At 47.4% G+C, this 12118-nt stretch overlaps 1 protein-coding gene across 1 annotated transcript in view; it reads right to left on the bottom strand.

The window, feature by feature from the left end:
- vwa5b1 (von Willebrand factor A domain containing 5B1) overlaps nt 1–12118 on the bottom strand; it is a 56590-nt gene that overhangs the window by 32161 nt on the left and 12311 nt on the right. Inside the window, exons 7-10 of the mRNA XM_079677913.1 lie at nt 6093–6217; nt 4482–4709; nt 836–946; nt 108–310 (exon numbers count right to left, since the gene is read on the bottom strand). Of these exons, the coding sequence (XP_079534039.1) occupies nt 108–310; nt 836–946; nt 4482–4709; nt 6093–6217 (667 nt within the window). The remainder of the gene's footprint in view (nt 1–107; nt 311–835; nt 947–4481; nt 4710–6092; nt 6218–12118) is intronic.

Here is a 12118-nt window from a genome sequence, read left to right as displayed (position 1 = left end):
CATCTACAGGTTGAACACACTACAGGTGAACATAAAACTGAGTAACTAACATATCACCACGAATGACCCCCCTTTATATAACATACCCCCCCCCCCCCCCTCAGTACCTGATGGAGCGAGCCTGGCTCCGGATCAGCTCAATGACAGCCCCCGTGTTGCGGACCGCTCCATCAGTGATGAGGAACAGGAGGCGGGGGTGTCCTCTGAAGGAGGGCTGACGGAGAATCCAAATCAGGGGGTTCAGGACGTTGGTTCCTCCCATGTCGCCCCGGAGCCTCCGGACGTATTCAGAGGCCTGGACCAGGTTCTCCTGAGGGGGGCAGGCATGTAGAGGGATATTAGACTGGTGTTGGGTGTTAGTGAGTGTCCTCTTCCATCATGAGAGCAGCATGCTAACAAAGGTATCAACTGTAGCTGTGAACATGACAGGATGTGTGATTACCTAGCAGAGCATCAGGACTGTTTGAGGCATATGATAGCTATGTGATTAACATGATGATTCAGCCTCTATGGAGAGAGACATATGACAAGCATGATCATTTCTGACGTGGAGCTAATCTGAAGTAAACATTGAATACTGCTTTCTATTCCTCCATCTTGGGACTGTGGAACTCCCTCTCTTGGATATCAGCATGTGAAGGACACTGTTCAGGAACTAGTTGATGCTCTGTATGTGATGACTCCTTCCATTCTGGAGAGGATCACAGATACATGGATCCTGAGACTCAAGCTCAAGCCGAGGACCAGTGAGAGTTCTCTAACAACAACTGGCTTATCTTCTGGAAGTACGTATCGACCCGAATGTAATACAGGACCTGGATGGGTTCAGGTTTACCTCCTCGTAGCTCTGGCTGGTCGGGAACAGGGGCTTGAAGGTGGACCCAAAGCCGATGATGTTGAAGAGGCAGCCGGGCAGCAGACTCTTCAGGATCAGAACCATGGCGTCCTGCACACACACAGACACACACACACACACACACACACACACACACACACACACACACACACACTTCAGATATACAACATGTCTGCTAGAGGTATCAGCTGTTCTGTCTCTGTAAGGCCGGGAGGTTAAATATATCAGTCGATGTGAGTGCTGCAGCTTCCTCAGGGTTCACTGTGGGTTCCCCCGTTTATATCCAATTTAAAATGTCCCTTGAAATTCGAGGCAGAGTTTTAGACTAGGATCGAGGGTTGATTAACTTTGATCATCAGAAGCTTTACAGAAACTCATCCAGTAAGAAATATCAAAAGCATTGATAGTCCTGCGCTAAAGCTAAACTCAATGTTCTGGGTTTTCCCTTGTCTTCTATGATCCATGGGAGCCCTGAGTAGTTTTAAATGTAGATATGGAACATGATGTCTCCAGCCTCTCAGTATCTTTAATAACCGCTCAGCATTTCTAAAGAGACATCACTGTCAGGGTTTGAATGCATGTTTTGTTCCATTATGTTAAAGTGGAGTCAGACCTCTGAGATGATTCTAAGGCGTCTCTTTAAAAGTTTCTTCCGTCAGTTGAAACTTACTTTGTTCACAAACAGAAATACATCTTGAACTTTACATTATTTCTGTCCTGCAGTCGGTAGCTTGGCAACAGGACTAGTTATTTTTAAGATAAGAAATAAAAACAGTTGTTAGGTCGAAGATATGAAACATTGTTATGCAGACCTGAGCTCACCAGCCGATATCTGTCTTTGTGAAGCGCTGCTTTTTAAAGTCCCAGAATTCTCGCTCCTTTCTGGAAATCTCCAAATTAAGATTTTCTTTCGAAAATGTCAAAAAAAAAAATAATTGCAGAATTCTTAAATGTAGCGTAAATCGCCCGAATTCTTGCTTTTTTCTGATAATCTCACATTTCTGACTTCTTTGTGAATCTCAACATTCTCACTTTTTCCTGTAAATCTCAACATTCTCACTTTTTCCTGTAAATCTCAACATTCTCACTTTTTCTTGTAAATCTCCAATAAAGGACCCAAATTTTCGCTTTTATTCAGAAAATCGCAAAATGTTGATTTTTATTCGGAAAAAAAAAAACATTTGAGTTTTTTATGAAAATCTCAGAATTCTCGTTTTTTTCATAATTTCTCTAAATTCAGATTTTGATCTTAAAATCGAAGTATTCCGACTATTTATAAAAAATCACAAAATTCTTGCTTTTTTATGAACATTTCTGAAATCTAACTTATTTTTATGTTCTCTAAACGCTGTGTTGTTGCTGAAGATGTTTCTTCATGTGGAACATTTGGGTTTTGTATCTGCATCCTTCTGAGGCTGCTTCTCCTGATGGGAGAGGTTTAGAGGACTGTAGAGCGTTTACAACATGTTATGAAGCAGGTGTTCCACAGTGTCCTCCAGGAGCCTCCCTCCAGGAGCCTTCCTCCAGGAGCCTCCCTCCAGGTGCCTTCCTCCAGGAGCCTTCCTCCAGGAGCCTTCCTCCAGGTGCCTTCCTCCAGGAGCCTCCCTCCAGGAGCCTCCCTCCAGGAGCCTTCCTCCAGGAGCCTCCCTCCAGGAGCCTCCCTCCAGGAGCCTCCCTCCAGGTGCCTTCCTCCAGGAGCCTCCCTCCAGGAGCCTTCCTCCAGGAGCCTTCCTCCAGGAGCCTCCCTCCAGGAGCCTCCCTCCAGGTGCAGGTCAGATCATCCATACCCAGTTGCTCGAACATGCTCAATCTATAAAGCTCATGTTTTCAGGAGTTTTTCTCCTGACCTTAAACTCAGACGGTAAAGAGCGGAGCAGCCAAACCTCAGAGTCGCTCTGCAGGAGATCACCACGTGTGAGGGACTCCAAGGAACCTGAAACTTTCCCTGATCCCTGTCCCACATAGACCTCTCCTGGAGACTTTCCCTGATCCCTGTCCCACATAGACCTCTCCTGCAGACTTTCCCTGATCCCTGTCCCTCATAGACCTCTCCTGGAGACTTTCCCTGATCCCTGTCCCACATAGACCTCTCCTGCAGACTTTCCCTGATCCCTGTCCCACATAGACCTCTCCTGCAGACTTTCCCTGATCCCTGTCCCACATAGACCTCTCCTGGAGACTTTCCCTGATCCCTGTCCCTCATAGACCTCTCCTGGAGACTTTCCCTGATCCCTGTCCCACATAGACCTCTCCTGGAGACTTTCCCTGATCCCTGTCCCACATAGACCTCTCCTGGAGACTTTCCCTGATCCCTGTCCCACATAGACCTGATGTGTGTCTGTGTGTTGTCACAGGTGTGTGTTGTCACAGGTGTGTGTTGTCACAGGTGTGTGTTGTCACAGGTGTTTGTTGTCACAGGTGTTTGTTGTCAGAGGTGTGTGTTGTCACAGGTGTCACAGGTGTGTGTTGTCACAGGTGTGTGTTGTCACAGGTGTCACAGGTGTCACAGGTGTGTGGTGTCACAGGTGTGTGTTGTCACAGGTGTCACAGGTATGTGTTGTCACAGGTGTGTGTTGTCACAGGTGTGTGTTGTCACAGGTGTCACAGGTGTGTGTTGTCACAGGTGTGTGTTGTCACAGGTGTTTGAGGTGTGTGGTGTCACAGGTGTGTGTTGTCACAGGTGTCACAGGTGTGTGTTATCACAGGTGTGTGTTGTCACAGGTGTGTGTTGTCACAGGTGTCACAGGTGTGTGTTGTCACAGGTGTGTGTTGTCACAGGTGTTTGTTGTCACAGGTGTTTGTTGTCAGAGGTGTGTGTTGTCACAGGTGTCACAGGTGTGTGTTGTCACAGGTGTTTGTTGTCACAGGTGTGTGTTGTCACAGGTGTCACAGGTGTGTGTTGTCACAGGTGTGTGTTGTCACAGGTGTCACAGGTGTCACAGGTGTGTGTTGTCACAGGTGTTTGTTGTCACAGGTGTGTGTTGTCACAGGTGTCACAGGTGTGTGTTGTCACAGGTGTGTGTTGTCACAGGTGTCACAGGTGTCACAGGTGTGTGGTGTCACAGGTGTGTGTTGTCACAGGTGTCACAGGTATGTGTTGTCACAGGTGTGTGTTGTCACAGGTGTGTGTTGTCACAGGTGTGTGTTGTCACAGGTGTTTGAGGTGTGTGGTGTCACAGGTGTGTGTTGTCACAGGTGTCACAGGTGTGTGTTATCACAGGTGTGTGTTGTCACAGGTGTGTGTTGTCACAGGTGTGTGTTGTCACAGGTGTCACAGGTGTGTGTTGTCACAGGTGTGTGGTGTCACAGGTGTCACAGGTGTGTGGTGTCACAGGTGTCACAGGTGTGTGTTGTCACAGGTGTGTGTTGTCACAGGTGTGTGTTGTCACAGGTATCACAGGTGTGTGTTGTCACAGGTGTGTGTTGTCACAGGTGTGTGTTGTCACAGGTGTGTGTTGTCACAGGTGTCACAGGTGTGTGTTGTCACAGGTGTGTGTTGTCACAGGTGTCACAGGTGTGTGTTGTCACAGGTGTGTGTTGTCACAGGTGTCACAGGTGTGTGTTGTCACAGGTGTGTGTTGTCACAGGTGTTTAACATGATGGATAATAAATGATAAAGAAGCACCTTGACTCGGCTGATGTTGGCTCCGCTCATGCTGCCACTTCTGTCCAACAGGAAGATATATTCCCCTTGGCCCCCCCTCGGGTCCTGGCCCCCCCTCGGGTCCTGGCCCCCACTCAGTTCCTGGCCCCCCCTCGGGTCCTGGCCCCCCCTCAGGTCGGGGCAGAAGTTCAGCATCACCACTGGGTTGTGCAACAGGTCTTTGTGCAGCCGGCGGTTCATCATCTCCACCTGAGAACCAGGGTCAGAACCAGATTCAGAACCAGAGTCAGAACCAGATTCAGAACCAGAATCAGAATCAGAGTCAGAACCAGAGTCAGAACCAGATTCAGAACCAGAGTCAGAACCAGAGTTAGAACCAGAGTCAGAACCAGATTCAGAACCAGAATCAGAATCAGAGTCAGAACCAGAGTCAGAACCAGATTCAGAACCAGAGTCAGAACCAGAGTCAGAATCAGAGTCAGAACCGGAGTCAGAACCAGAGTCAGAACCAGATTCAGAACCAGAGTCAGAATCAGAACCAGAACCAGAATCAGAGTCAGAACCAGAGTCAGAACCAGATTCAGAACCAGAGTCAGAATCAGAGTCAGAACCAGAGTCAGAACCAGAGTCAGAACCAGATTCAGAATCAGAGTCAGAACCAGAGTCAGAACCAGATTCAGAACCAGAGTCAGAATCAGAGTCAGAACCAGATTCAGAACCAGAGTCAGAACCAGAGTCAGAATCAGAGTCAGAACCAGAGTCAGAATCAGAGTCAGAATCATATTCAGAACCAGAGTCAGAACCAGATTCAGAACCAGAGTCAGAATCAGAACCAGAACCAGAGTCAGAATAATATTCAGAACCAGAGTCAGAACCAGATTCAGAACCTGAGTCAGAACCAGAGTCAGCTTAATGATAACTAAGAAGCATGCACATAAAAAATATTAAAGATAAAAGAAATCTAAAAAATTACACAATTTACAAAAAACACATCCTGGAACAGTTGTGAGGATTTAGCAGCCAGGTATATATTGCACATTATTAACGGCATATATATATATTGCACATAGTTGCTATTTAATAACAAGGAGGGTTGTAGTCTAGACCTGTAGGGGGGGGGGGGGGGGGTGAATGCTGTGCAGACAGGAAGTGGGAACATGTTGCCATGGAAACAGGTTTAATGTTACAGTGCTGCTCAGAGAGAGAGGGCGGGGGATATATATCACTCTCAGTGCTATGTTAGGGTGTTACATCAGGAGAAAACATTTACACTTTATTATTTAGGTTTCATTTTAGATTTTTAGAATTTTAACTTCTTTTAATTTATATTATAATTACAATATTTCATATTATTATAATATTATTTTTTACATCATTTTTTTAGATTTTTTTCATATTTTAAAATCATTTGTAATATTATTATTTTTTTATTAAATATTATTTTGCTTATTGAAACGTTTTCTTACTCCTACTCGTATCATTAGAGCTAGTATTCCTGATCTCAGTATTACTACTAATAATATTATTTTACAATTTAAGTTACCGGGTACCAGCATGCTGGGAGGACCCTCCTTAGCCCCGATGCATGCTGGGAGGACCCTCCTCAACCCAGGTGCATGCTGGGACTCTCACCTTCCTCAGGTCGCTCCCGTCCTTCTTCAAAGCCTTGATGAAGTCGCTGCGTCCGTGCAGAAACTCGTCGTATTCGTCAGGCGTAATGTCGCCGCTCTCAATCAGGACGTGAGGGACGTGAGGCTCTGAGGACACATTCATAACATCATCTTTATACATTCATGTCAAATAACTGCACGTCATTAAAAGTGTGTTTAAATACCCATCATTTCACACTGTACGTTTTACATTTATACTCAAACTAATATTTAATAATCCATTCCTCACACGTATGATAATAATAATAATAATAATACATGAGACTTATATAGCGTTTTCTAAAAACTCAAAGACACAAAATGAAGAAAATACGTACAGAGACAAACAGAAGCCCAATGTTTTGATGGTCAGAGTTTGAATGCAATGTTGAGCAGGTGGTCTGAGGGATGTTGAATGTTGAGCAGGTGGTCTGAGTGATGGTTGAATGTTGAGCAGGTGGTCTGAGGGATGTTGAATGTTGAGCAGGTGGTCTGAGGGATGTTGAATGTTGAGCAGGTGGTCTGAGTGATGTTTGAATGTTGAGCAGGTGGTCTGAGGGATGTTGAATGTTGAGCAGGTGGTCTGAGGGATGGTTGAATGTTGAGCAGGTGGTCTGAGGGATGTTTGAATGTTGAGCAGGTGGTCTGAGTGATGTTTGAATGTTGAGCAGGTGGTCTGAGGGATGTTGAATGTTGAGCAGGTGGTCTGAGGGATGTTGAATGTTGAGCACGTGGTCTGAGGGATGGTTGAATGTTGAGCAGGTGGTCTGAGGGATGGTTGAATGTTGAGCAGGTGGTCTGAGGGATGTTGAATGTTGAGCAGGTGGTCTGAGGGATGGTTGAATGTTGAGCAGGTGGTCTGAGGGATGTTGAATGTTGAGCAGGTGGTCTGAGTGATGGTTGAATGTTGAGCAGGTGGTCTGAGGGATGTTGAATGTTGAGCAGGTGGTCTGAGTGATGGTTGAATGTTGAGCAGGTGGTCTGAGGGATGTTGAATGTTGAGCAGGTGGTCTGAGGGATGTTGAATGTTGAGCAGGTGGTCTGAGGGATGGTTGAATGTTGAGCAGGTGGTCTGAGGGATGGTTGAATGTTGAGCAGGTGGTCTGAGGGATGTTGAATGTTGAGCAGGTGGTCTGAGTGATGTTTGAATGTTGAGCAGGTGGTCTGAGGGATGTTGAATGTTGAGCAGGTGGTCTGAGGGATGTTGAATGTTGAGCAGGTGGTCTGAGGGATGGTTGAATGTTCAGCAGGTGGTCTGAGGGATGTTGAATGTTGAGCAGGTGGTCTGAGGGATGTTGAATGTTGAGCACGTGGTCTGAGGGATGGTTGAATGTTGAGCAGGTGGTCTGAGGGATGGTTGAATGTTGAGCAGGTGGTCTGAGGGATGGTTGAATGTTGAGCAGGTGGTCTGAGCGATGGTTGAATGTTGAGCAGGTGGTCTGAGGGATGTTTGAATGTTGAGCAGGTGGTTTGAGGGATGGTAGAATGTTGAGCAGGTGGTCTGAGTGATGTTGAATGTTGAGCAGGTGGTCTGAGTGATGTTGAATGTTGAGCAGGTGGTCTGAGTGATGTTGAATGTTGAGCAGGTGGTCTGAGGGATGTTGAATGTTGAGCAGGTGGTCTGAGGGATGGTTGAATGTTGAGCAGGTGGTCTGAGGGATGGTTGAATGTTGAGTAGGTGGTCTGAGGGATGTTGAATGTTGAGCAGGTGGTCTGAGTGATGGTTGAATGTTGAGCAGGTGGTCTGAGGGATGGTTGAATGTTGAGCAGGTGGTCTGAGGGATGTTGAATGTTGAGCAGGTGGTCTGAGGGATGGTTGAATGTTGAGCAGGTGGTCTGAGTGATGGTTGAATGTTGAGCGGGTGGTCTGAGGGATGTTGAATGTTGAGCAGGTGGTCTGAGGGATGGTTGAATGTTGAGCAGGTGGTCTGAGGGATGTTGAATGTTGAGCAGGTGGTCTGAGGGATGGTTGAATGTTGAGCAGGTGGTCTGAGGGATGTTGAATGTTGAGCAGGTGGTCTGAGGGATGGTTGAATGTTGAGCAGGTGGTCTGAGAGATGGTTGAATGTTGAGCAGGTGGTCTGAGGGATGGTTGAATGTTGAGCAGGTGGTCTGAGGGATGTTGAATGTTGAGCAGGTGTTCTGAGAGATGGTTGAATGTTGAGCAGGTGGTCTGAGGGATGTTGAATGTTGAGTAGGTGGTCTGAGTGATGGTTGAATGTTGAGCAGGTGGTCTGAGGGATGGTTGAATGTTGAGCAGGTGGTCTGAGGGATGTTGAATGTTGAGCAGGTGTTCTGAGAGATGGTTGAATATTGAGCAGGTGGTCTGAGGGATGTTGAATGTTGAGCAGGTGGTCTGAGTGATGGTTGAATGTTGAGCAGGTGGTCTGAGAGATGGTTGAATGTTGAGCAGGTGGTCTGAGGGATGGTTGAATGTTGAGTAGGTGGTCTGAGTGATGTTTGAATGTTGAGCAGGTGGTCTGAGTGATGGTTGAATGTTGAGCAGGTGGTCTGAGGGATGGTTGAATGTTGAGCAGGTGGTCTGAGGGATGGTTGAATGTTGAGTAGGTGGTCTGAGGGATGGTTGAATGTTGAGTAGGTGGTCTGAGGGATGGTTGAATGTTGAGCAGGTGGTCTGAGTGATGGTTGAATGTTGAGCAGGTGGTCTGAGAGATGGTTGAATGTTGAGTAGGTGGTCTGAGGGATGGTTGAATGTTGAGTAGGTGGTCTGAGGGATGGTTGAATGTTGAGTAGGTGGTCTGAGGGATGGTTGAATGTTGAGCAGGTGGTCTGAGGGATGTTGAATGTTGAGCAAGTGGTCTGAGTGATGGTTGGATGTTGAGCAGGTGGTCTGAGTGATGTTGAATGTTGAGCAGGTGGTCTGAGTGATTGTTGGATGTTGAGCAGGTGGTCTGAGGGATGGTTGAATGTTGAACAGGAGGTCTAAGGGATGGTTGAATGTTGAGCAGGTGGTCTGAGGGATGGTTGAATGTTGAGTAGGTGGTCTGAGGGATGGTTGAATGTTGAGCAGGTGGTCTGAGGGATGGTTGAATGTTGAGCAGGTGGTCTGAGGGATGGTTGAATGTTGAGTAGGTGGTCTGAGGGATGGTTGAATGTTGAGTAGGTGGTCTGAGGGATGGTTGAATGTTGAGCAGGTGGTCTGAGGGATGTTGAATGTTGAGCAGGTGGTTTGAGGGATGGTTGAATGTTGAGCAGGTGGTCTGAGGGATGGTTGAATGTTGAGCAGGCGGTCTGAGGGATGGTTGAATGTTGAGCAGGTGGTCTGAGGGATGGTTGAATGTTGAGCAGGTGGTCTGAGGGATGGTTGAATGTTGAGCAGGTGGTCTGAGGGATGGTTGAATGTTGAGCAGGTGGTCTGAGGGATGGTTGAATGTTGAGCAGGTGGTCTGAGGGATGGTTGAATGTTGAGCAGGTGGTCTGAGGGATGGTTGAATGTTGAGCAGGTGGTCTGAGGGATGTTGAATGTTGAGCAGGTGGTCTGAGGGATGGTTGAATGTTGATCAGGTGGTTTGAGGGATGTTGAATGTTGAGCAGGTGGTCTGAGGGATGTTGAATGTTGAGCAGGTGGTCTGAGGGATGGTTGAATGTTGAGCAGGTGGTCTGAGGGATGGTTGAATGTTGAGCAGGTGGTCTGAGGGATGTTGAATGTTGAGCAGGTGGTCTGAGGGATGTTGAATGTTGAGCAGGTGGTCTGAGGGATGGTTGAATGTTGAGCAGGTGGTCTGAGGGATGTTTGAATGTTGAGCAGGTGGTCTGAGGGATGTTGAATGTTGAGCAGGTGGTCTGAGGGATGGTTGAATGTTGAGCAGGTGGTCTGAGGGATGTTGAATGTTGAGCAGGTGGTCTGAGGGATGTTGAATGTTGAGCAGGTGGTCTGAGGGATGTTAAATGTTGAGCAGGTGGTCTGAGGGATGGTTGAATGTTGAGCAGGTGGTCTGAGGGATGTTGAATGTTGAGCAGGTGGTCTGAGTGATGGTTGAATGTTGAGCAGGTGGTCTGAGGGATGTTGAATGTTGAGCAGGTGGTCTGAGGGATGGTTGAATGTTGAGCAGGTGGTCTGAGGGATGGTTGAATGTTGAGCAGGTGGTCTGAGGGATGTTGAATGTTGAGCAGGTGGTCTGAGTGATGTTTGAATGTTGAGCAGGTGGTCTGAGGGATGTTGAATGTTGAGCAGGTGGTCTGAGGGATGTTGAATGTTGAGCAGGTGGTCTGAGGGATGGTTGAATGTTCAGCAGGTGGTCTGAGGGATGTTGAATGTTGAGCAGGTGGTCTGAGGGATGTTGAATGTTGAGCACGTGGTCTGAGGGATGGTTGAATGTTGAGCAGGTGGTCTGAGGGATGGTTGAATGTTGAGCAGGTGGTCTGAGGGATGGTTGAATGTTGAGCAGGTGGTCTGAGCGATGGTTGAATGTTGAGCAGGTGGTCTGAGGGATGTTTGAATGTTGAGCAGGTGGTTTGAGGGATGGTAGAATGTTGAGCAGGTGGTCTGAGTGATGTTGAATGTTGAGCAGGTGGTCTGAGTGATGTTGAATGTTGAGCAGGTGGTCTGAGTGATGTTGAATGTTGAGCAGGTGGTCTGAGGGATGTTGAATGTTGAGCAGGTGGTCTGAGGGATGGTTGAATGTTGAGCAGGTGGTCTGAGGGATGGTTGAATGTTGAGTAGGTGGTCTGAGGGATGTTGAATGTTGAGCAGGTGGTCTGAGTGATGGTTGAATGTTGAGCAGGTGGTCTGAGGGATGGTTGAATGTTGAGCAGGTGGTCTGAGGGATGTTGAATGTTGAGCAGGTGGTCTGAGGGATGGTTGAATGTTGAGCAGGTGGTCTGAGTGATGGTTGAATGTTGAGCGGGTGGTCTGAGGGATGTTGAATGTTGAGCAGGTGGTCTGAGGGATGGTTGAATGTTGAGCAGGTGGTCTGAGGGATGTTGAATGTTGAGCAGGTGGTCTGAGGGATGGTTGAATGTTGAGCAGGTGGTCTGAGGGATGTTGAATGTTGAGCAGGTGGTCTGAGGGATGGTTGAATGTTGAGCAGGTGGTCTGAGAGATGGTTGAATGTTGAGCAGGTGGTCTGAGGGATGGTTGAATGTTGAGCAGGTGGTCTGAGGGATGTTGAATGTTGAGCAGGTGTTCTGAGAGATGGTTGAATGTTGAGCAGGTGGTCTGAGGGATGTTGAATGTTGAGTAGGTGGTCTGAGTGATGGTTGAATGTTGAGCAGGTGGTCTGAGGGATGGTTGAATGTTGAGCAGGTGGTCTGAGGGATGTTGAATGTTGAGCAGGTGTTCTGAGAGATGGTTGAATATTGAGCAGGTGGTCTGAGGGATGTTGAATGTTGAGCAGGTGGTCTGAGTGATGGTTGAATGTTGAGCAGGTGGTCTGAGAGATGGTTGAATGTTGAGCAGGTGGTCTGAGGGATGGTTGAATGTTGAGTAGGTGGTCTGAGTGATGTTTGAATGTTGAGCAGGTGGTCTGAGTGATGGTTGAATGTTGAGCAGGTGGTCTGAGGGATGGTTGAATGTTGAGCAGGTGGTCTGAGGGATGGTTGAATGTTGAGTAGGTGGTCTGAGGGATGGTTGAATGTTGAGTAGGTGGTCTGAGGGATGGTTGAATGTTGAGCAGGTGGTCTGAGTGATGGTTGAATGTTGAGCAGGTGGTCTGAGAGATGGTTGAATGTTGAGTAGGTGGTCTGAGGGATGGTTGAATGTTGAGTAGGTGGTCTGAGGGATGGTTGAATGTTGAGTAGGTGGTCTGAGGGATGGTTGAATGTTGAGCAGGTGGTCTGAGGGATGTTGAATGTTGAGCAAGTGGTCTGAGTGATGGTTGGATGTTGAGCAGGTGGTCTGAGTGATGTTGAATGTTGAGCAGGTGGTCTGAGTGATTGTTGGATGTTGAGCAGGTGGTCTGAGGGATGGTTGAATGTTGAACAGGAGGTCTAAGGGATGGTTGAATGTTGAGCAGGTGGTCTGAGGGATGGTTGAATGTTGAGTAGGTG

The sequence above is a fragment of the Notothenia rossii genome (genome assembly GCF_949606895.1).
Source record: "Notothenia rossii genome assembly, chromosome: 4".
NCBI classification, from domain to species: domain Eukaryota; kingdom Metazoa; phylum Chordata; class Actinopteri; order Perciformes; family Nototheniidae; genus Notothenia; species Notothenia rossii.
This window is presented reverse-complemented; position numbering and strand designations above follow the sequence as displayed.